Raw genomic sequence first — 24,795 nt, 5'->3', positions numbered from 1 at the left:
TAATAAATAATATTTAATAAATAACAAAAACTTGTTTTAAAAATTGCCTTAGTTTTTTAAGTCCCTGTTGAAATAATAGTGTTAAATTAAAACAAAATCAGATATGATAAGCTTCTCTCTTGTTTGTAGTTTTATTCTGACTTTTTAATACATTAATCATAATAAATATTGAAAGTTGTAGCTTCAAAATATACAGTAGAATTGTCAAAACTGACAAGGTAAATTTGCTAGCATTCACAAAAGTAGATGATTTTATTTCATTATTATATACTAACAAGAGTATAATATTTTATTTAATATATTATATGTAGTATTTACAATTAGTTTATAAATATGTATTTTATTAGTATATGTATTTACAAGTATATATTATTTTATTCAGTATTCTAACATCTATTTTAATGCAACTTAATCAAGCAAATTTAGACAATTTGTACATAATAAAATAGATTCAGTTGTCTTCTACAAGTCAGATTGTTTAATGATGCTTTTCAAAATACAGGTATCCCATACGACACTTCTACAATATAATTTTGCTCTAACATGGTTCAAACACTGAGGAAATTTCCTGTAAATACAGTTTCTAGTTTTGCTCTAACACAGCTTGGGTAATACCCTGTAAAAAATTTCGCAAATTTTTAAGTGTAAACAAAACTCCATTGGTTCAATATTTTCTTTTTATTCAAGCAAGCATGTTTGTTGTCAAATTTGCTCATGATTTTAGAATATTGAAATTTTCAAATTTTTTTGTGCCTTTCATCAGGTTTAATAAAAACTGATAATGCAATTTTTTTTCCTTTCTTGTCCTAGCTTTCCTATCACAACCAGGTGTTGTTGTCATTGCTTTCAGACTTTAAGACTGTCACTGTGTTTTGTTTTTATAGATTAACTTTTATAGTTAGTAAAGTTTATGTAAACATTTTTAGGTAAGTGTTATTAGTCTTTTTTAACCACAGGTAAGTAATTATTTGTAAAAATAATGAATGAAATTCAGTGTTATCTTGGTACTTGAACTGTTCCCGACTTTAACCGATTTTGTATTCAAACAAATTCTGAGAAGGGGAAGGCAAAAAATTGCTCAGTACTCAACTGAACAAATGTAACCCTCTAGAACAAATTTCCAATTAATAACATTTTTATTTTGTCATCCTTAAAAAATTATGATAAAAAATGATAATGCTGCTAGTATTTCTGATCAAGAACAACAAAAGCTCAGATAAAGATGCTTTGTAAAAAGAAAACATTCTAGTTTAACTAAAATTAATATTAATACACAATACAGTACATTTAATTGTGTTTGTTGATTAATTATTGATTGGAAATACATCATTGATTGCTTTACTAAAACATATTTATCTTAGTATACTTTTGTTAGCTTTCAGAACCTAACCCCATGTTTTGTACTAGTCCTTTGTTTTGCGTAGCACAGATTTGCATAACACTACTTTTTTGGAACATAACTATCATATTATATGAGGGATACCTGTATTAACTCATTAAAATAGATGATTTGATTAGTAATATCTAAGTTTAAATATAAATCCTAGAGCATAGACCACATCTGCCTAAAGACAGAAAACTTCTGGCCTAGAGCAAAATTCAGTTAACAAACTATGGCCCAGAAGATCAGTTCATCTATGTCACAAATGAACTAAAATATAATTATTTATATAGAAATATCATAGATTGTACATAAACTTACTATGTAGAAAAAATTAAAATAAGTATGTAAAAATGCCCAAATTTGTCTAATCTGATTTTTTTGGCTATGACAGTAATATAATTTTTAGGAAAATCAGTGAAATAAAAAAATTCGGTGACTTTGGATATCAGAGCACTTTTTGTTAACACGTTGACTGCCACGTGACTTTTTAGGATTCTGTTATAAAACGCCAACTTAATTTAATTATATTATATTATTAAAAACTCTAATCAGAGTATATAGTAATAATCAAATAGCATATAAAATGTGTTTTTCTTAAAATAAAGGTATTACGAATTATCTCGTAGTTGGCTTATGTAACAGAAAGCTCTTCGCTAAAGCCAAACTACGAGTTAATTCGTGCACAGACACGATTCGTCCTGTCACTTTGCTACAGCCAATCGGAGATGTGCGTCTAAATTTATTAGTAATAAATCGGATATAGAAGCGAGCACATCACATTTACGTCTTTTTTGAGAGTGTTATTTTTTATTTATTTTTATAATCAAATTATAAATATCCCAAAATGGATAAGAAAAGACCACTGACTAAAAAACAACTTGATTACTACACTAATCTAAGTGATTCAGAATCTGACAAAATTTTTGGTAAGGATGGGGGAGTTTATTTGGCAGCGAAATGGTCCTGTTACTGTATGTAAATGGAAAGACAAACGAGAAGTCCTTACCATTTCAAACATGCACGTTGTTGAAATGGTAGAGGTGTTCAATCGCAATGGAAAATGTTCGATGAAACCGAATATAATTCGAGATTATAATAATGGAATGTCTGGCATTGACGATCAGATCAAATGCTATCGTACTACACAGCTCTAAGAAAGACTATTAGATGGCCCAAAAAGGTTGCATTACATATTATAGAAATATAAATACATAATGCGCACAAACTCTTTCAAAAAGCAACTTCTTCTAAAATAAAACTTATAAAGTTTAGAAAAGCATTCGTCAAAGCGTTGATTGGAGAAGAGATTCAACCAGTTTAAAAAAAAATTAAATTGCAGAAGCTTCACTATTTACAGAGTATCCCATCTACTCAGAAAAAACAACATCTGAAAAAGCCATGTCGAATTTGTACCAAAGCTAAAAAACGCCGAGAAACGCGTTATTTCTGTCCAATCTGTCTTGAGAAGCCAGCCCTTTGCGTAGAAGATTGTTTTAAAAATTATCACAAACAATAAAAATATCGTTTTGCTTTTGATTTTGAATAAACATTTTATAATATTTTCTGTTCGTTTAAATTTATATTTCTGTTTTATAAATTATCACAAACAATAAAAATATTGTTTTGCTTTCGATTTTGAATAAACTTTTTATGATTATATTTTCTGTTCATTTATTAATAAATGTTCTGTTCATGTAAGCCAAACTTGATTTTTTGTTCTTGCCCCTGAAGCTATCTATTCATATTTACACTGATATACTACGAATTACATCGTAGCTGCACAAATATGGCAAGGAAACAAACTACGATATAACTCGTAGGTGGCGTCCTAGGCAGAAACGGTAACTACGAGTCATCTCGTAGATGGCAGTCAACGTGTTAAGTACCTGCGAAGAAGTTACTAAGAAAAACAATTAAGAGTCTGCTGTAGCAATCATGTTTTAACTTTCATTGCCATGTTTAATACTATCTTATTGCTAATGCAACGTTAGCAATAAGATAGTATTAAACATGGCAATCTTTGATAAACACATTTATTTACCAAAAAGTTGCCTTTATTTTTTGTGTATTCAGTGCATTGTATTGAACAGAATGGTTATGCAGCTCGCACTTGTCATTCTCTGTTACCTGGCCTACTGAAAAAGTTTGGTGACCCCTGCTCTAGACCAAATATTTTTCTTTTTAATTTAATGGATGAGTAAATAGATGAGTCAGTAAAGCATTAATAAGAATAATATTTACACTACTCAAGCTCTTAATGGCTATTCAGCAAGATCTAGCAATTTTGTTATTTGTTAATTATTATTAACTTCTGCCACCAAATAAATTATATATATATATATATATATATAATTTATTTGGTGGCAGAATATATATATATATATAATTTGTGTGTGTGTGTGTGTGTGTGTGTGTGTGATAAAACAGTGTAGAAGACAAATTCATAAACAAAAACAATTTAGATCACTTTTAATGATTCAATACCTATTGAGTTGACTCCATCAAACCTTTAAAAATCAATCTATTTTAAACCTGTTCTAAAGTTAATTCTCATCTCAACCAAAATAAATTTCACACAGTAGCATTATTTCATAATGACATTAAACATTCAATTTTTTTCATAGCATTACTTGCAATTTCATTACAAAACATTTTTTTCGTCATAAAATTATTGTATATTTTATTTTAAGTATTATACAATGCTATATAGTGATAACATTAGCATAAATGCTAGTGTTACCAGTATATAGCATTGTAGTTAAATAAAATAAATTTTTTATATCTAACAGTTTGTTGTAGAATTGTTAAGTGATTTACTAAATATATCTAGTTATATTTTGTCATTAACATTATATTTGCAACCACAAATCAAGAGTCAAAGTCTGAAATAGACCAATAAGTATCCAGGTACTTAAAACAAATGCTAATCAATTAATTTCCAATTCATAACAGTCATGTAAATATGGACATAAATTTAACTACAATTTCATTTTATAATTCACACAACCTCTAATAAATGGAATGTTTTTATGAAAGTCAAGTTTAGCAAGATCTACCAGTGGCCCAGTGGATGAAACAACTGAACAGTGATAATTAGGTTTGACCTGACGACAGGCTATCCATGTGGGGTTTTCAAGGTTTTTTTGTGTTTAACACCTAAATATGGGCCCATTTCCCCTATGTAAGCTTCTCTTAAGAGGCATCATCCTCTTGGAAGTTCATCCATGTGTTCTGTTGCTGTATCCCATCATCAAACTTGTAAAATAATACATTTACAAAAAGTAGCATACAATTTACAGGTTAATTCAGTTGCAAAACATTTATTTGGATATTAAAATTAATTCAAAGGTAGTATTAGTTTGAATCATCATCCAATAAAAAACAGTACAAGTTAAAATCACCCAAAACACATATTTAAGCATTAAAAACACTGATTTTAAATGAATTTTAAGTAATAACTAAAAGATTTGACTACAGTTTCCTCTTACACTTCATAATTTTATCCAATAATTGAAAATAGCCTTAAGTACTTCTAATTTTGTATAAAAGTATCTATGCAGTCTACGGACAATTTAACAGTGAATTCTGTTGCATAACTTATATATAAACAATAAAACCAAAGGTAGCTTTAGTTCAAAGTAAAGAATGGTAAGAATTTAAATAAGAAATTCCCTTTACAAACCTGGAGGTCAGTGGAAAAATCACAATACTTATCTTAAATTCTCATTAACAGTGCAATAATCAACAACAACAATCACAAAGGAATTTCATTAACTGATTTAATAATTTACTTGATATATTACAGAAAGTTTTCGGAAATAAAAATTTTAAGGGGGGGGTCAATTGAAAATATTTTCTATATGGGAATCAACGCAAGAAAAATGTTGGGGCACCTCCATTTAAAATCAACCAAAAACACAGATTTCAGCATTAAAAGCACTCATTTTAAACAAATTAAGGCATTTTCTAGAAAATTCAGTGTACAAAATCAGTTTGTAACTAAAATAATGAAACTTTTATGTATTAAATAGGCATATTTTGTGTATAGGAAATTATATCAGGGCACAACACAGAAGAGAAACTGAATTTTTTTAAATGATAATTTTTATGATGAGTCATTCCTGTATAATTTGAAATTAAAACAAAATAAAAAATAATGATAATTAGAACAAAACTAAAATAGAATTTTATTTGGAAAATATTATTTTCTAATTTTAAAATAAAGAAATTAAAATTCTTTAAATTCAACTTATTAGGCTTATTACATTATAGGTTAGGAAGTGAATTTTTTGAATTCAAAACTATACAAATTTTCCAATTAAATAATGTATAAAACTTATATAAAACACTTAAAACGTTGCATTAATTGAATGTAAACATAATTTAATAATAAAATCCTTCAAAATTATAAAGAATTTTCAAAATTTCAAACGAGAATCTTACTTTCTGAAGCCTCCTTGTTGCTGCCATTTTGATAAGAGTTTTCGTGATGCCATTCGTGATGTCATCAACGATAAAAGCGCCCCTCATTTTCGATTTTACTTTATAATTACAATTTATAACATATTTAACTTACGCTAACTCTAATTGGTTTGTTTTAAAAAATAATTAAGTTATAAACGAATTAATTTCGAGATAAAAGATTTGTTAAGTTATTCAAAAAAAATTTTTTTTTTAATTTAAAAGAATGTATAAAAGTTAGTAGATTTTATTTTATTTTTTAATTCTATAAACTTAAATTTATTAATTTAAATTTCTTTTGTTTATAATTTTTATTTTTAATTATAAATAATCTGTTTCATTTTCAAAGTTGTTTATTTCGTCATCGGTTTCAAGATGTCAGCCAAATCAGATGATTTAGATTTTAACCCTTTTTACAAACAGTTGCAGGTAATTTGATTAATTATAACGTAACTAAATCCTTTTTCCCTGTTGATTTGTTACTATAATATAAATTATCTTTTAAACTGTTTAATTAAAATTACACAATATTTAATATTATTTCCTCATAATTTAAATGTTCGATGAATTAATCATGCTTTTGAAGTTTAAATGTAAATTATTTAATAAAATACGTTATATAATTCCTTTGAGGCTAAATCATTTTTCTATCTTTTAATAAAAAACTTTAATTTCAGCTCTTCACATTGTTTATCAACAGAATTACTTGGCTGCATGGAACAAATAAACAAACTTTATTTTATTTTATTACGCTAATAATATGGGTGTACGGTTACCTGGGTGTACTATAGATTACCACCTATGGAATTTCAGGACTTTGGTTATATATTTGAACTCGGGACTGAGACAAGTTCAACAGTACCCTATTTTTGGACCGGAGACGAAAAATAAAAAAGTTATCATACTTTTTAAGTTACCATACTTTTTTTAATGCTCTCATGAAGACGACACTATAGTTGCTAGTACTGCCATCTTGCGGTAAAGTCTGCAAACCATGACGTCGGACTACAGTCATCTCCAGTAGGGTTAAACATGCGATACGAGAGCGAAGAAAGCGACGTGACTTCTGATCATAGCGCGATTGCCATTTCGGTTAATGTTACTTATGGCAACAAACATGGCGGCCGTTCCGGACTGTTTGTGCTCCCGACTGACCTCCCTGAGGGGAGCCGCTGACAGGCCGCCATGTGCTAAACGTCACTAGTTATTGATTCGCCTGGTAGTTCTTAAACAAAGTAAAAAAGAGGGGAAACGTCAACTTAAAGACAATTTTAACGGCAAGTGACGCGACTCCCGATTGCGATAGTGAGGCCGATTTAGCAGAGTGAGCGACGCGACTCCCTATCATCGCGCAATCGCTGGAAAAAAGTATGATAACTTTATTATTTTTTGTCTCCGGTCCAAAAGTAGGGTATCGTTGAACTTGTCTCGGTCTCCTGAGTTCAGATATATACTCAAAGACCCGAAATTCCGTAGGTGGTAATCTATAGTATCCCCAATAATATATTTTGAAGTGTTAATATTATAAGTATACTGAACTTTAACTGAATTTTCTCAAAATAATTAATCATCACGTATGATTTCAAGTTTAACAATTAGTTGACATGTCATCATTTTACTAAATATCAGTCTTTTTTTCAATAAAATTATAATTAGGTTTTGTGTTTTTTAACAATAACTGATTATAATTTGCAGGTTAACATACTTAACTACAAATTTTACGGAGGAGATGTGTCTTTCAATGGTATGACAGGCTTTACTAGACAACGATATTTAATTTTCAGTCATAATTAAAGGGGAATGCTTGTGCAGGTGTTCTCTGCATTCGAACTCATCATATTATTCGAACATATTTAAACATCTTACAGGGAACACATGCACATACAGTAATTGAAATCTCTTAACATTCGAATATAAAATTCAATGGTAACTGCCAGTCTGTTTCGAATTAAAAAGAAGCCCGAAGAAGAGCTCAGAAGGGGTTACAAAAACATTCATCACTCAAATGTTAATCATATTTATGTCAGTTAATTGGTTCACATGAGTCACATTTTTTATGCAGGTTATTACAGTATATTTGATCCAACAGTTATAGATCTATCAAATTATTATGCTAGGCACATATACTGTAATTTCAATTTTTTTAAAAATAAAAACAAATCTTAATCAAGAAATTAGATTTTATTATTATTAATACTTTTTCACTAATCTGCCTTTTCAATTATCCAACATATTCCCATTGTGATTGCTTATGCACTTCCATTTCCATGAAAATGTTAATCATGTCATACATTTTTCTTTCCTGTTTACTTGGATTTTGTTTCTGTGTACAGTGTTGCATGTCAGTGCAATGTATTATTTGCCCCCCAAAAAGAATCAGTATCAAACTGTGATGAGTCATATCACTCATTGCCTTTAGGTCTGTACACATTGGGTGTGTTCGTTAATAGTGGTCACTCTGCGTCTCCGCTACTATAGGAGTGTGCTGTTGTTGGTAGGCATTTAGGAACGACGGTGAAAGAAAAAAGATGGTGGTACCCATACTATCGATAGTATCGTTAAAGAAGAATCTATGATTTTAAAATATGTGGTTTTAGAGACAAAAGAAGGTTCTCAATTGTAAAATTTAATCATAAAATGGTTTATCTTGCCAACAGAGCATCCAAAGTAGCCACGAATAACATTAGAATGCCAGCTATCACTCGAAAAAATTTGAGAAGACACTTACATAACTGCGTGCACTAATTCGCTCTTTCATAACTTCTAAATTTTCATTCATAAAATCACATAATGGACCCTTAAACAAAACTATTTGAGCCATGGAGGATGCCATGTTGCTTTCCACCATAAACTACTACTACAAAGCAGCTGTTTTTGCTGTTCGATGGCACACACTCCAGCCGGAATGTAGGAATCGTTCCACAGGAATTTTTAAATGGATGTCACTTGCGCGGAGTTACATGGAGGAATAAACGAACACACCCATTCAGTTATCCAGCACTATTTCTATTCTGATACCCCTCTGTGTAAGTAATGACTAGATCACCAAGAGTCTAGTGCAGAGATGGGCAATCCTTTTAAGTGTATATATCAAAATTTATCAAATCTATGAAGCACAGTTTTCTCAGATGCCAACCAAAATTTTTGGGAGCAAGTTATTTGGTGTTTTTTTTTTTTTTAAAGTATTGAGAAAATTTTTTTCAAATAATCAAAATTAACACTAGAGCAGTGAAATCAAAGAATATTTTAATAGTGCTTATTTTAAATCATGTAAGATTAAATAAATTATTGATTGAATTTGTACTGTTTTATCCTTTTAGTAGTATGGAAATTTTTTATTAGCCTCTAAATATAATTCTAGTTGATGTATATACCACACAATTTTATAAAAATTTGATCATAGGATATAAAATTGAGGAAAGAGGAGTACGGACACTGGAAAAAATTGTAATTACCAGAAAATTTTGTCTTAATCACTTTCTGCAAAACATCTACCAAGTTTAAGCAAAAAGTAGTACAATTATAAGCCTTGAGGTAGGTGTTAGGTGCCATCTCTTATTAAAATTAATAATTATTAATAATTTAGATTAAACTGGAAGAAAAGAATCAGCCTGAAGCGGGACTCAAACCTGCAACTCCCGCTTACCGTGCGGTTGTGTTGTCAGTTATGCTACCTGGACCTTTGGTACAATCTCCTCTTCCAGCATATATAAGCCAAAGACATAACCATTGACAGCTATTATGGCGCCCAGTTGGAGTTGTGGGTTTGAGTCCCACTTCGGGCCAATTCTTTTCTCCCAGTTTAATCTAAATTATTTAAATTATTTAAATTATAAGCCTACCTAAACAAATGAAAAAGAAGGGTCTGCATGCCATCTAATCATGTGCAGATAACATTTCATAATTCTGAAAATTGATAATTTCACAATAACTTACGATTTTCTTTATATTGCTGTAAATATAATTTATATCTAATGAATAAAACATGATTCCATTCTATATTTTAATAACTATTGATTTAATTAAATCAAAGTATACATATATAGCACTTTTGAAAAACACTAAATTTGTTACAAAACACAAATAATATACATAAAATGATGGTAAAGCAATTGCTCATAGAAAATGATGCAACAATTGAATGGGATAAAACTTGTAAGTCAGTATATCACAGAGATTGATCTCTTGGAAATAGGATGTTTTCTTATTACTTATTATTACTTAAACAGTTGAAAGTGTTTTATTTAGTTCCTTGCTACTCAATAAAATTATATTCTATTGAGTTAAAATATACAACTTTGAAAAGATGTTTGATATTTATTTTTTAAGGTGAGCCTGGGTTGCATGCCAGGAAAAAAGTTGTTGGCTTGCCACAATTGGCACATCTGCCAAGGGCTCCTCATCCCTGGTCTGGTCTGGTGTATTAACTTTGAGGTGTTTTTGAGACACTTCAATTTATTTTAAATGATGATTATACTGTAATAATTACTATATTATTAGTAATTATTACATACTATAGTACTATATAACTTGCTTGTCATAGCAAATTATCTTTGAAGATCAAATGCAAATGCCAGATCATTGTTTATATAGAGGTTATGACTGTCTCATCTTCTGATTATTAAGTAAAATGTAAGCAGTGACCAAATATGAAAGTGGTGAGTAGTATGCTAGAATTCCTCTATATGATGGGTCTTATACAGCAGGAATATAAAGAATATGATGTAATCTGATCCTACTGTTAACTCTAAAGTAAAATTAGATACATTACCAGTGACAAGATTTTCTTTCTGTTTGGTGTCATATCTTGCTAGAATTGTAGGCCTTCTTTAAAGAGGTCAATTTATCTCCTTCAAAGATAATTTAATCTTAATTTTCTTTCTAAGTGATCTACCAATGACAAAATGATAAAACCATAGTTGGTTATAGGTTTGAATCTGACTAATGGGCTTGCCATATGAAGTTTTCAAATTTTTCTGCATTGTCTAATATCTTAATAAAGCCATTTTCCAAAGTTCTCTCAACAGGAACTCCCCTTTGGTTTGTCAGCTTGCCCATGTTTTGTTGTTACCTTGTTTTACATAACTTTTAAGTGAAAGTTTGAATAACAAATTGTTGCTCTCAGTTTTTTGTTCTTAAGTGATCTATTTCTATACACGCAAAAAACTAAATAGAAGTAGAAGTCCAGTAATGTGACTGTTAAGCTGGCTGCACATGTATTGGTGTATCTGAATGTGTGGATGAAAGAAGATTAGTGTTTTTTATTCACAAGCTCAGGTCTTTAGTATATTCTGCTTTATATTCCTTACATCCTTTTTAGACACATTCAAAATGGATCTATTTTATAAAGGTTTCTTTTAATTGGTTGATACAAAGAACTTTGCAATCTGTATTTACTTGTAGTAAATACTTTTAATTTTCCTAGAATGTACCATGTGTTTTAAATAAATATTAATGAATAACCTTATGAAAGTGCATTTCACATCATATATGCTATCCATTTGGTAATCTTACTATTAAATATTTTGATATGTTGATACAGATAATAAAATTACTCCATTACAATATATATGTGTATCAGCAAGACTCTCAATTTGTCATGCTTTTATATTCCAAATTTTAGACTTTTAAGTAGATATTTTATTAGGTATGCTATAAAGGGTCGACAACCTATGGCATGTGACAAATGTGGCACATAGACAATTTTCAGTGCCATATGACAATGCCTACAATTTCAGTAATAAATAAATAGGAATTTTTAATATTCTCTTGTGAAAAATAAAACTGATCTTAAAAAACTGTTTTTAGTATATTATTCCTTTATTTTTAAAATTATTATGATTGTTTTTAAGTCATTCAGTGCTAGGGAGGCAATTTTAGGAAAACTGTATCTCATTGATGGTTGCTCAAAGACCCACTGTTCTTCTGAGTTTTTGGTTGTATAAAGATAATCCACAGCCCTGTCATGACTCTAATAGTATTCAGCAGATAAAATCATCTGTAATATATCAAAAGTATTTTGCAGTTAATAAACTTGTTCAAAAACTAGATTATTTTTTAGAAGAAAATAAAGAACTATTTTACGAGGCGTGTTTTTAAAGTAAGTACCGTTTTAATATAACGCCGCTGGAGTGCTGCAGTTGGCACTTAATGCATGCGCGCTGTGTACCTACATCTGTTGGGAAGCCACAAACGCCATTACGAAGCCAGTCGACTGTATTTACTGTTGTTTGTGTGTTATTGAAATGCCGCCGCTCATTGAGAATCCCGCCGACTGCGAAGTGCGTGCTGTTATTCGTTTTCTCAGTGCTAAAGGCTCGAAAGCGACTGAAATTCATCGCCAAATCAGTGAAGTTTATGGTGAAAGCGTTATGAGTGATGGAATGGTACGAAAATGGGTTAGGGCCTTTAGTAATGGCCGCACAAACATTCACGATGAGGAACGAAGTGGGCAACCTTCAGTCATTATCGACGATTTGATTGAAAAAGTGGACTGTAGAGTGAAAGAGAACAGACGATTCACGATTTCATCTTTATCTAAAGAGTTTCCTGCAGTTTCAAGAAGTGTTCTCTATGAAATTGTGACCGGACGATTAAATTATTGGAAGTTGTGTTCCCGTTGGGTGCTGAAAATGTTGACTGAGGAGCAAAAATCAAACGTTTGGCCAGTGCATTGACTTTTCTTGAGCGCTACAGTGACGAGGGGGATGATTTTTTAAGCCATATTGTTACAGGCGATGAAACGTGGGTAGCTTACGTTACACCAGAATCGAAGCAACAATCCATGGAATGGTGACATTCATCATCTCCAAGGAAAGTTCAAGCAAACAATTTCTACTCAGAAAATCATGTGCACGGTGTTTTGGGACAGATACAGTGTTGCTTGTTGATTTTTTGCCTCATGGTGAAACGATCAATTCAGCTGCATACTGTGAGACTTTAAAAAAACTGCACCGTGCAGTACAAAACAAAAGGCAGGGCTTACTGAGCAAGGGTGTCGTTTTGCTCCACGATAATGCTCGTTCACATACGGCAAATCAAACTCAAGACCTAATCACATCATTTGGTTGGGAACAATTAGACCACCCTCCATACAGTCTCGACCTAGCACCGAGTGACTATCATTTGTTTCAGCATTTGAAGAAGCATCTGGCAGGGCAGCGTCATAACAATCACGACGAAGTCAAAACGACCGTTCTGCAGTGGTTGTCTCATCAGGCGGCAACATTCTTTGAGGATGGAATATAAAAGCTGGTCCCACGATACGATAAGTGTCTCAATATTAATGGAATTATGTAGAAAAGTAGTGTAAAATATGGGCTTTCACATAAATAAAAATTTTGTTAAAAATGTTTGCTTGTTTTTTTTATATTTCAAAACGATACTTACTTTAAAAACACGCCTCGTACATTGTAGTAACCTTTTAGTCTCTCTCTCTCTCTCTCTATTTTCATTTCTGTATTTAGCTGTGTGTAAAAAGCAATCAACTCTTCAGTTTTGAATTAAAATACTTCAAAAAACTTGATATTGTATTTTAACTAGATTTTGATTTTTTGACCTTTTATCTTATGAATCAACATTCCTATTTTTGGTTTGCTAATTGTGATGTAAGGAAAAGCTTGATGATTTTTTAAACTATTAACTTTATTTTGCTTAATATAGACTTTCTGCCTATAAGTTTTGCACTACTGATGGAGACCACTTGCAGTAAAATAGTGAACTTTGTAGTTACAAAAAAGAGTTATGACTGAAATAACTTGGCAAATTCTGTGAATTTTATGTGGAATAAACAAACAAAATATTTGTATCATGGTAGGATGTAATAATTCTTATAATGATACATGGGTAGTTTTTTTCAGAAAAAAAGACCCAGTTAGAAGAAAGGCATGGATTAATTTTGTAAGGAGGCTTTAGTTTTATTTGTCCATCTTAATTAATTGTAAAAGCATTCCTTTCATGGACATTTTATTTCCAATAAGTAATAATGTATATAAAACTTATGACTCACGAACCAATCATTCAGTGTGAATAACGTTTAAGTGACAAACATTTTCATTACTGAAGAATGCATGCGCATACTGTATTCGAAATCCATACCATTCAATTTATTTTCAAATGTCAACAGCCAGCCTAGTTGAAATAAGAATTGACCTGAAGAAGTGTCCAGAAGGTGTAATGAAAACGTTCATCACTTAAATGTTATTCTCACCAGATAATTGGTTCGTGGGTAGTGAGTTTTATTTACATTCTGGTGTTGTGCACTTAAACATAATGCCTGTCACTGTCTCTGATAATGACATCTAGAGAACAGATAGCCATGGTATTTCTGGGCAATGCACTTTTCATTGAACAGATAATATCTAAAAAGTTTATTATTATTTACTATATTTGGATCAGCTGGAAATATGTATTGGTTTGTTTTCCTATATCTTATTTCAAAAATGTGGCTAAGCTGTTTTGCTTGTTTGTATTCTTTTTTTAAAGTTGTTATTTATTCCAAGCTTGTGGTAAACTTGTTCTTGATTTTATTTTTTTTTTTTCTTCTCCACTAATAAAAAAGTAAGACATGCTTCTGTATGCTTGCATTTACCAAAAAGTTCCTGTTCTGCATTAGCAAAAGGCATTAATTATTTTCCTTTTGGTCATTAATGAAAAAATAATATACTGCATTAAGTTAATATGTTTATATTGATTCTTTTTTCAGTTCTCTTACATCTTATGTTGATTGTCTTACATCTTATGTTGATGATAGCAAATCTTGCATGAATGTTTTTCTTTTGCAATAGACATTAAAGAGATTTTTAAAACTTTTGCATTAATATTTTTATTTTTAAAATAAAACATAATTTTATAAAAATGTATCCAGTTGTAAGTTTTATATTTACAAAAAACAAATATACAAGATTTGATAGTTTAGTTCCTAAATGGCATAAATTTAATGGAAAGCATAGATTGTTCTGAATAACTGTGTGTAAAAATCTTAACTCTAACAGAAAATGCAAGTATAGTTTATCTTAAATGTTTTTAAAAAATTTATTAATTTTTTGCTTTTAATTGTTTTGTCACATTGCATTTAATGTGGTCTGTATTTTTGAAATTCCTACATTTTAGCATCAATTTGATTTTGAGGATCCAAAAATAGTCTGTAAGTAATAAATTAGAAGTATATGAGGGATAGTTCTTACTATGTGGCATTCTTTAGTACTGAGAAGGGTATGCATTAAGAAAGTTTTTATAAAGAAAGACATTATAAAACCAAACTATCGAGCTTGTTTTTGAACTTATGATCTTATTTGGTTAATTCTTATCTAAATAACCCAAAATTTATAGTATTCTTTATTCATTACCTGAGCTGGCATACAGGGGTAGCATATCTAACTTTCTGGGGTTTTGGGCTGAGCTTGAGATTTTTTCAGACTTCTTTTTAAAAATTTTAAAATAATAAATTTTAAAATTATTATATTTTTTATACATAAAGTAACATTTTATTGAGGTGGAGCATTAGTGAAGCCTCTTCTATGTGGCTTACAGAATTGTGTTTGTTATCAATCTGTTTGATTAATTTTGATTAAATTTTGCCATTATTCTTTACTTGTGATGAGGAAATCGAAAATATAATTAAAAAAATGAGGATCCATGACTTCATTTTTGAGATGTAAGGTGGTTTCACAGTCTGTTTCGAATGTAACAGGCTCTTGCAATCCAGATTAACTAATCAGCTAATGCTATTTGGCATGGTTATCTGCCTGTATTAGATCTGCTTTACCAGGCAATGAGTGCATCCTTATTGATACAGTCATTATCTGGTAAAGCTCTAGTTATTTTGACAACATTAAATAAGATATAAACTTAATGTACTAATGAGAATCTAGGGTTTTGAAATACATAAATAGAACAAACTGGCAAAAACAAATCACAATGGCTTCTTATTTGTTTGCATATCTTTGTATTATTATAATAAATAGAAAGGCAATCATATGACACTAAATAAACTTACAAGAGGTGGTCTATATATTTCATCAATTATGACACAGTTTGGTTTGGAATCTTCACTGATCATTGCTTTCATCTGAGTCGACACATCCAATCAATTTCTAAAGTATTCTGGATTCCTATCATCACTGTGGTGTAAGAGACAACATATTAGTATGGTTATTTGCAACATATTAGCTTCGTATTTAATGCAAACCTGGCATTCATGTCCACAACTTTATAATCAGCATGATAAGCAATTACATGAACTAAGGTAGTTTTACCCAATCTGGATAACCAGTTAGAAGAGCTACCTGAAAAAAAAATTTATTTATTTGAATATAAAATTTTAAATATTCTATAAAATTAAATATAAAAGAAAATGATATTCACCTTATACTTTGGACGATTTTACTCATCTAATTCCTAGAAAGAAGCTAATTTATTTTCTTACAAGTTGAGAAAATCATTTTATTATACTAACCTCTTCATGAGTATGCACAACAAAGAGAAATTGCACTTTGTTGCACAATGTCCCAAGGTTGCTAGAATGTCTTTTGTGTGGCTTATAGAATAGAGTTCATTCTCAATTTTAATGGGCCTATTTTAATAAAACTTTGCCATTTTCTATTGATAGTGATGATGAATTTAGAAATGTAATAAATGTAAATGTAGGAAATAGGGGGTCCATGATTTCATTTTCTCTAAAGTGGGGTCAAAGTGACAATGTCCGTGCAACTTGAGCATACCTAATAGAATTTAGGGGTCAAATAAAAAATAAATGCAAAAAACAAACAGAACACAAAAACAAAGCAAATTGGCAGTGATTGCTTTAGATTTGGTTTTATTTGTATATGGAAATGCGACAAGTCAGCAATCTGCCAAGGAGAAATACCTCTCGGGAGGTCTTTTATGGGAAAATGGCCTCTATTTAGGTGTTACTAATGTGATTAGAACTTGGAATTCTTCACATAGCCAACCTGTTCTCCAGGCATGAACTCACAACTAACTACCAGTGTTCAGTGGTTTTATCCACTTAGCCACTGGTATGCATTGGCATCCATTGCTTTGTTTTTGGATTGCTTTTCTGTGTTGGTAAGTGCAAGATCATCTCTGTGTGCCATCTAGTTCAAGGATAACTTCTCCTATGACCGGCAGGTGCCTCTTTCATGATGGCAAGTACAAAGTTCACCTGTCCACGACCATTAGTTACAGTACAAGGATTGCTTTTTCTGTGTCTAATAAGTGCAAGGATCACTTCTTTCTTTTCTACTCTGCCTCAATTCTGTCATGATATGACAAAGTTGCATGATGTCCTAGTTAACCACTATTGACTTTTACAAGCTTTAAATAAAAGTTAATTAAGTAAAGCATTGAGTAGGTATAAGAAAGTTTGTGCTGACCAGTGACCACATTACAATTATTTTTTTACTCTTAACAAGAAATTTTATATTGGTATTGTGTTTTGGAGAGCCTCTAAAAGTTGGAGGACCTATTAGCTCTTGTATATCTGCCACTTCTGACAGCATGTTATGATTTTCTTATTTTCAACAGATCATCAATATTTCTTGAAGTTGAATGACTTAAATTTAGCATATTACTTATATATATATGTATATGTATATGTGTATATATATATATCTATATATATATATATATATATATATATATATATATACATTTTTCAATTTAAGTTTTGTTTATACTTTTATACAAGTTGTAATAAAGTTTACTTAGGTTTCTGTTACTGAAATTTTGTAGACTTTAAAGAATTAAAACTTGGTGGCTTTCTTTCTTCAGTAACACATCACACAAGGAACAGTTGAACTGTTCTTTGTGTAATGTGTTACTGAAGAAAGAAAGCCACCAAGTTTAATTCTTTAAAGTCTATAAAGTTTCTGTTTGCTTATCTTTCTGCCATTACAATGGCAATACACATTACATTGAGTTCAAAATCTTAATAAGAAAGCATGCAAATTATAGATATGTGAATGAGATAAAAGAGAAAAGTTGGATTGTTTGGCTCTCATAAATGAATCTTATTCCCAAGTGCTTTCACATATTTGTAATTGGTTCATTCTTGGAAATTAATTCTTGAAGATGCATGTTTAGACTATGATATAAAAAATAAACAATACACACAGTTGCCATGAACAACTTTTAATGAGGATAATTTTTTAAATATTAAAATTTCTATATTTCTATCAGTTTTACTTGAAAATGTCTTTAACTCAGTTAAAATTTAACCTAGATACTTTATTAATGTTATTTTCCTGATGTACTCCTTTATTTAGTATTATTTAAGGAAAAATAGCATGTTTTGAAGTACTGAGATGTGAAGTTATAATGTAGAGCATATCTTTCTAGAACTGTTTTAGTTAAAAGTTAGGTTTTATATTTTCAGTTGAAAATTTTACTGAGTTGCAAAGTACTGTATGCTTTTGAAAGCCTAGGTCTTGAGTAAAAAAATCAAACTTTTCTTTAAAAGAAAAGAAAATGTAAGTTTTGAATTTGATTTCCAGTTTATAAAAATTAATAAGACAAATAACAAATATTATAGATATATATAACCTCTGAATAGCAGACACTATTGGGACCAAGAATTTTGTCCACTATTAGGAAGTACATGCTGGCAGCTATACTGTAATACTGTACTTTAACATGGTTATCATGATTATCATATAGTGAAGAATAAGACAGATTACACAAACATTAAATTTTCATTAGGAATTTGAATATACCAAAAAGTATAAATAGGAAAATAATATACCATATATATATTTTAATTATATATCTTTTCGGCTGTATAAATCTCATTTTAATTAAATTCTAAATAGCAAATAGACTAAACATACAACTCACCAACCAATTAACCAGTGTGAATAATGTGTAAGTGATGAACGTTTTCGTTACCCCTTCCGGGCACTTCTTCAGGTCTCTTCTTAATTCAAATAGGCTGGCCGTTGACATTCAAATATAAATCGAATGTTACAGATTTCGAAGGGTTAACAAAAACATTCGTCACTTAAACGTTATTCACACTGGTTAATTGGTTGGTGAGTTGTATGTTTTATATACAATGCTATGCAGTTAAATAGCAAATAGATTGGATGGGATACTTTAAATTGAACATAAAAATTATGTCAAAACATAAATAAATACACCAACAACTGCTGTAAATGATAGGGTTAGATATATGGTAGTGATGTAACGAATAATATATTCGGCTAGGAGCGTGGCCGAATACTGAATATTCGGCCAGGAGCGTGGCCGAATGGCCGAATATTCGGCTTGATTAACGCACATACGAAAATTGGCGCGCAAACCGCATTATGGCAAGGATCGTGCACCCTACTCTCTATTGGCCTGCTGTCACTACGATTTTTTCTTCCAGTAGGTCTAAATTATTTAAATTAATTAAATTATAATTATTAAAGTTAATATGAGATGGAACCTAATGTCTACCTCTACTGCCAAATTGGTTTATAATTTATGTAATAGCCGTAAATAGCCCAATATGATTCAGCAGTTGTTGGTATTTAGATGTAAGTTATAAAGTTATTTGCAATCGATCTTTTTAACTCTTTAATTAAGCACTAAAATTTTGTATTTACTACATATTTGTAGACTGAATAGTACCCTAAAGATATACTTTAGTGGGGACATATGGTCTAGTTTCTCCCCAGTTGTGGAACAGTTCAAATATATTATTGGGGGTTTCTATTTGTGAAGTTTTGTGATATTTTGTTGCTATTATTTTTGTCAATATTTTTAAAATTAACAAGATTTCAAATGTTATCTTTTGTATATAATGAGAAATGCTCATTCTTTGCTTTATATATAAAATAAATTATATATTAGTTACTCGTCTTCTAGAAATAGATAAATAATTCTTTCATTAAATACGATAAGTTTCAATAAAACATTTCATAAATCATTTTAAAATATCATAAAAATATTAAAATATACGCGAATACGAATATAACATAATTAACTAAACAATAACATTAATGCCCGATACATTCTAACCAACATGCCATCAATGCCATAAGATATCGGGCTAGATAAAGGCTATATTATTATTTAATTACGAAATAATTTAATACTAGAGTTAGATGCTATTTCTTATTAACTTAAATAATTATAATTTAATGTTCAGCATTAATAAAAGTTACCAAAATGATTAATTTACTGTGTTTTTGTTATTTCTTACTCCTGTTTTTAGGTATTCGGTATTCGGTCGAATAGCGAAAAATAGGCTGAATACTGGGTAGTAACCAAATATTCATTGCATCACTAATATACAGCAGTTGCTGGTGTATTTGCTTGTTATCGGGTTTCATTTGATGTATGTTTGTACAAAACATAAATGTTGATTAATTATTAATTCATCAAAAAGATGTGGGTGGAAGTAATGAAAAAGAAAAATGAAACTTCTGCTATGAACAGAAGGGTGGACAAACATCAATTTAGGTGTTGAAAGTTTTAATGTATTTATTTTAAAAATTTGTTTATATAAATGGAAGTTAGACTAATCTCCTTTAATGTGGGGAATTTTTCAGTCCAACTTTCTGTGTTGAAAACTGGATGTTTTCTACATAAAAAAGAATTAAAAGAAGAAATGTAATGTAGAATTATTTAGTTTAGTTTTAAGATTTTTATCATAAATGAAACAGTTTACTAACTCTTAAAACTAATTCATTAATTTATTACCAAAAATTTAAATATTCAATGGATTGTAATTGTGTTATTTAGTTATAAAATGTGAATTACTTTTCACATTCTATATCAAATTAGGAGAAGATAATCTTTCTGGCAGATTACCTTCTCCTATTTTGATGATAGACACATGAAGAAATCCTGAAAAAACCCCTGTGTGGCCAGCTCATTAGTGAGGTGAAACCTGCATTGACATACTCTCATCAAACCAGATCTTTCATATAAAACTTTCCATGCACTTAACAGAAAGCAGCTTGCATCTTAGCATGTCCCCATTTGAAATTTTATCTTTGTATAATTAGCTAAATATGGATCTTGAATCAACTTAGTAAATTAACTTTGTGCCATAGTTTTTCATCATTTTGTTGTTTAAGTAGAGATGCAAGAGCTGTGGTGTATGGTGGATTATATCATATTTGTACTCCTTGGTTCTTTATTTCAATGATCTTGATGTCTTTCTAATGTGTATTGATCTTATCTTGGACTGTTATCTATTATGGATATTGAATAAATATTTGCCTCATCATGTCTAACAGATGTTTGTCATTTTCAATTATCTGGTATATGTCTTGCTTCATTTCACTGCTAAGGTAAAATTTACCTTCTTGATGATGTCACAATGTAAAACAAATAAATATAATGTTGAATTGTCAATGTTAAAATTTATATTAAGGCAAATTCAAGTTCTTGTAGTTTTATTGAATTAAAATTTTTTATCATCAAATTTGTTTACATAAATTTGAAATTTTAATTTTAAAAAACTTTTTACAGTTAACGTTTCGAAATAAATTTCTTGAAGCACAAAAGAAATGCTGGATAATATGTGTGCCACAGAAAAGTTCGGTAAAAAATGACATTAAGGTTACAAAACATTTCATTGGTAAGTTTCAAGTTTAGTTTCAGTATTAAAATTGATGTAATATGATTAAAATTTCAGTATTTCTATGCTTTAGTTTGTTAATAGATAATTGTTCATTATCTGAAAGTCTTTAAGATTCATGTTATGGCTATTGGGATAATTAGTCTGTTATAAATTTAAAGTTGTCATTGTTATCAACACTAGTGAGTTTGTATCCCAAAATTTATTCTGTTCTGGGATTTATGAATCTTTTGTCCTTGCTTCTTTCTTGTCAATGTCCCAGCACCAAGTGACTGCTTTTGTTCACTCCTACCTGTCTATATCCACTTTCTTATTATCTATGTTTTGACCCCCATGCAGAGACTATTCATTTTTTTTGATGACTCATTCAGTCTTAATCTGATCCAGAAATGATAAAACAATTCATGCATTTTAGATTCTCATTAACTACTTTAATGATGATGATACTATATACTGAATAAGTTTTGTTAAATTGTTTACCTTCTTCGAGTGCATAATTCCTTAATTAACAAAATTATATAAGAAAAAAAGAAACTTTATTATTACAGTAATGATTAGAAAATCTGGTTTTTAAACATTACAAATGCTCTACAATACTCAATGCTCTTTAAACATCACATAAAGATGAAGATATTTTTTGAATTGTAGCATTTGAAAACATTTTCCTAATTTAAAGGTATTTTAAAATAGTTTTATCAGTTTTTTTTTATTTTGTGATGATTTAAAATCAATATTTGAAAACATTTTACAAAATTAGTGTCTTACTCAGACTTTACTTCTAGTAGTAATTGTCTTTTTTATCCAGGATAAATGAAACAAAAAGAAATATATAGTGGAATATCAAGTATGTAATATGATAACATGATCAAAAAAAGCAAGTAAAATATGTTCACGTATCTTTTTATGCTGTTCCTTTCTCTGTTATATACAGGGTGGGCCAGTGAAAACGAAACGGCAGAGTGTTCGTGTTCGTCCAAGCAAATCACTCGGACAGGTCGATTTTATTCTCGAAGGGACATCTTTTGCAATAAAGTTTTTGCGATTCTGAATGCAACAGACGACAAAAAATTTTAAAAACTCATTTATTTTGTATTAACTAAACAGACATTTATTTCGAAAAAAATGTTTGTTTAGTTAATATTCAGATTCGCAAAAACTTTATTGCACAAGATGTCCCCTCGAGAGTAAAATCGACCTGTCCGAGCGATTTGCTTGGACGAACACTCTGCCGTTTCGTTTTCGCTGGCCCACCCTGTATAACAGAAGGAAAGTATGATGATTGGTCAAAAAATTACCCCCAAAGATTTTTACATTTTTGGACTTGGGACCTTGAAATGTCAAGAAATGCAAACAAATTTGGGGTTTTTCTCTGTACGTGCCCCCACACAAACATTCATACAATTTTGTTTACCCTCTGAAGCTTAATAACTCCTGTGCTTTTTGTCGAAAATTAATGAAATTTTGCAGGGAGGTTTGTTTATTAGGATGATTGATGCTATTAAATTTTGGTGATTAAAGGTTGAGAGTATGGGAAGATAAAGGGGTCATGTGTCATATCTCCAGCAGGGTCAAACTTAATGACTATTTTACTCGTTACTAGAATTTACAAATTTTTTTTATAAAGCTCATCTCTACCATCAAAATTAAGGTTTTTGCCATTTTACAATAATTAATAATATAAAAAGTTTTTTAAATAAAATATGAAAACAGATGGTGCCACAAATATTGCCAGGAAAATTAAGCAGCTCATTGCTGGATTTTTTTTAAAATTTGTTAGTTAAATTTTATAAAATAAAATTATTAATAAACTACTTAAAAGACAAGTTAAGTTTTAAGAGTTTCACTGTAAATGTTGATAGATCAGTAGCAGATAGCAAGAATTATTTGCACAGTTGACTTGAGATGTCAAAATCTATAAATGAATGTGGTATCTAAAAAGTTTGGATTCTAAACAATGTCAGATTTTTTAAAATAACAGAATTATATATTAATGAAGTATATGAGAAATAGAATTGTGATGTGCTTCAAATTAATAAATTTCTTTTTATCAGCTTTATAGTGACACTTGAATTTTTAATTAAAAAACATAATAATGCTTTTTCGGTGTTTTTTTTATGTCAATAAATACAGTTCAATCTGTTTATCTCAAAAACCTCTTTATCTTGAAGTTTATTTTTCCGCCTTTGTTTTCAGCCCAAATTTAATATAATTTCCATGTTTATCTCAAATAATTTTATCCCAAAACTTGTATATCTCAAATTACGGACTGCAGTGTCAATTAAAAATTTGAAGCTCAGCAACTACATTTTGATAGCATAAATTGTACTTGAGAAACATCTCTTGCAATACAGTACATAGTTGCAATTAGCACTAATTTTCTCCAATCAACTATAAGTTTGGCTTGCATCTTATTGAAGAAAATCGGGTACTAGAAACTATTGATAAACTATTTCTGTTATGGTATGTCAAAAATGTTTTATTTATACCTAATACAGGTGTGTACTGTACTTACAGTACAATAGCATCTCAATTCAAACCTATTACTGTTTACTGTGTAGGAACCTCTGTATCTCAACCTGTCCATTTCAAATGTTTTTTCTCATTTCCATGAGATTTGACATAGACAGGTTCAACTGCATATCTGTTGAAATGACAGTGTTTTTAAAATCAAGCATGTAATATGAAAAGAAACCTTAGATCAGCATACTAACTTTACTATTAATAGAAAGCATGTTCTTGACTGCTTTTATAAGTCTTCATCTAAATAAAAATAGAATTCTACAAAGTATAATTGTTCATATACTATATTTAAAATTACAAAAATAAAATTAACAGAATCTAAATAAATGATAAATAACCGTGCATACATGCATATATATTTAAAATAAAATTATATTATTTAAATAAATATGAGTATAATTGGTATAACTTAACATGCATTGCTATCTATATGATATTCTGTATACATAGGGTTGGCAGATGTCCCAATTTTCCAAGCTTGTCCTGGATTTTTCCCAATTGCCATCTACAGACAGGAACTTTATTCTAAAAATTGTTCCTACAATGAAGTATCTTTTTTTTTTATTCACATTTTACATGTATTTATCACTGGCAGAGTAAAAATACACATCTTACTGGGACATTTCAATTTCAGGACAAGCATCTTTTGAGAAGAACTCATTTTGTCCTGGATTTTATCCTCAAGTACCTGGCAACCCTATCTATGCATTGGATATTACTTCTGCAGATCTTTGATTAGTGTAGTATTCTTATGCTGTTAAGCTGATGTAAGATTTCTTTTTATGATTTTTGAAGTGTCTAACCAAATTATTTAGAACAATATTTTACATAGAAATGTATTCTCTATTTGCATAAAAGT

General features: G+C 29.8%; 2 protein-coding genes across 2 annotated transcripts in view; one reads left to right on the top strand and one right to left on the bottom strand.

Moving 5' to 3' along the window:
• LOC136970121 (ubiquitin-conjugating enzyme E2 L3) overlaps positions 1-5,980 on the bottom strand; it is a 42,171-nt gene extending 36,191 nt beyond the window's left edge. Inside the window, exon 1 of the mRNA XM_067264510.1 lies at positions 5,828-5,980. Coding sequence (XP_067120611.1) covers positions 5,828-5,914 — 87 coding nt within the window. The 5' untranslated portion in view covers positions 5,915-5,980. The remainder of the gene's footprint in view (positions 1-5,827) is intronic.
• Positions 5,981-6,196: 216 nt separating this feature from the next.
• Positions 6,197-24,795, top strand: part of LOC136970114 (ankyrin repeat domain-containing protein 27-like) — a 53,937-nt gene continuing 35,338 nt past the window's right edge. The window contains exons 1-2 of the mRNA XM_067264503.1: positions 6,197-6,274; positions 21,308-21,416. Coding sequence (XP_067120604.1) covers positions 6,221-6,274; positions 21,308-21,416 — 163 coding nt within the window. The 5' untranslated portion in view covers positions 6,197-6,220. The remainder of the gene's footprint in view (positions 6,275-21,307; positions 21,417-24,795) is intronic.

Source organism: Centruroides vittatus, unplaced genomic scaffold (assembly GCF_030686945.1).
Source record: "Centruroides vittatus isolate TY-2023 unplaced genomic scaffold, ASM3068694v2 contig_19, whole genome shotgun sequence".
Taxonomy (NCBI): Eukaryota; Metazoa; Arthropoda; class Arachnida; order Scorpiones; family Buthidae; genus Centruroides; species Centruroides vittatus.
Note: the sequence above shows the minus strand (reverse complement) of the source record. Positions and strands in the feature narration are given on the sequence as shown.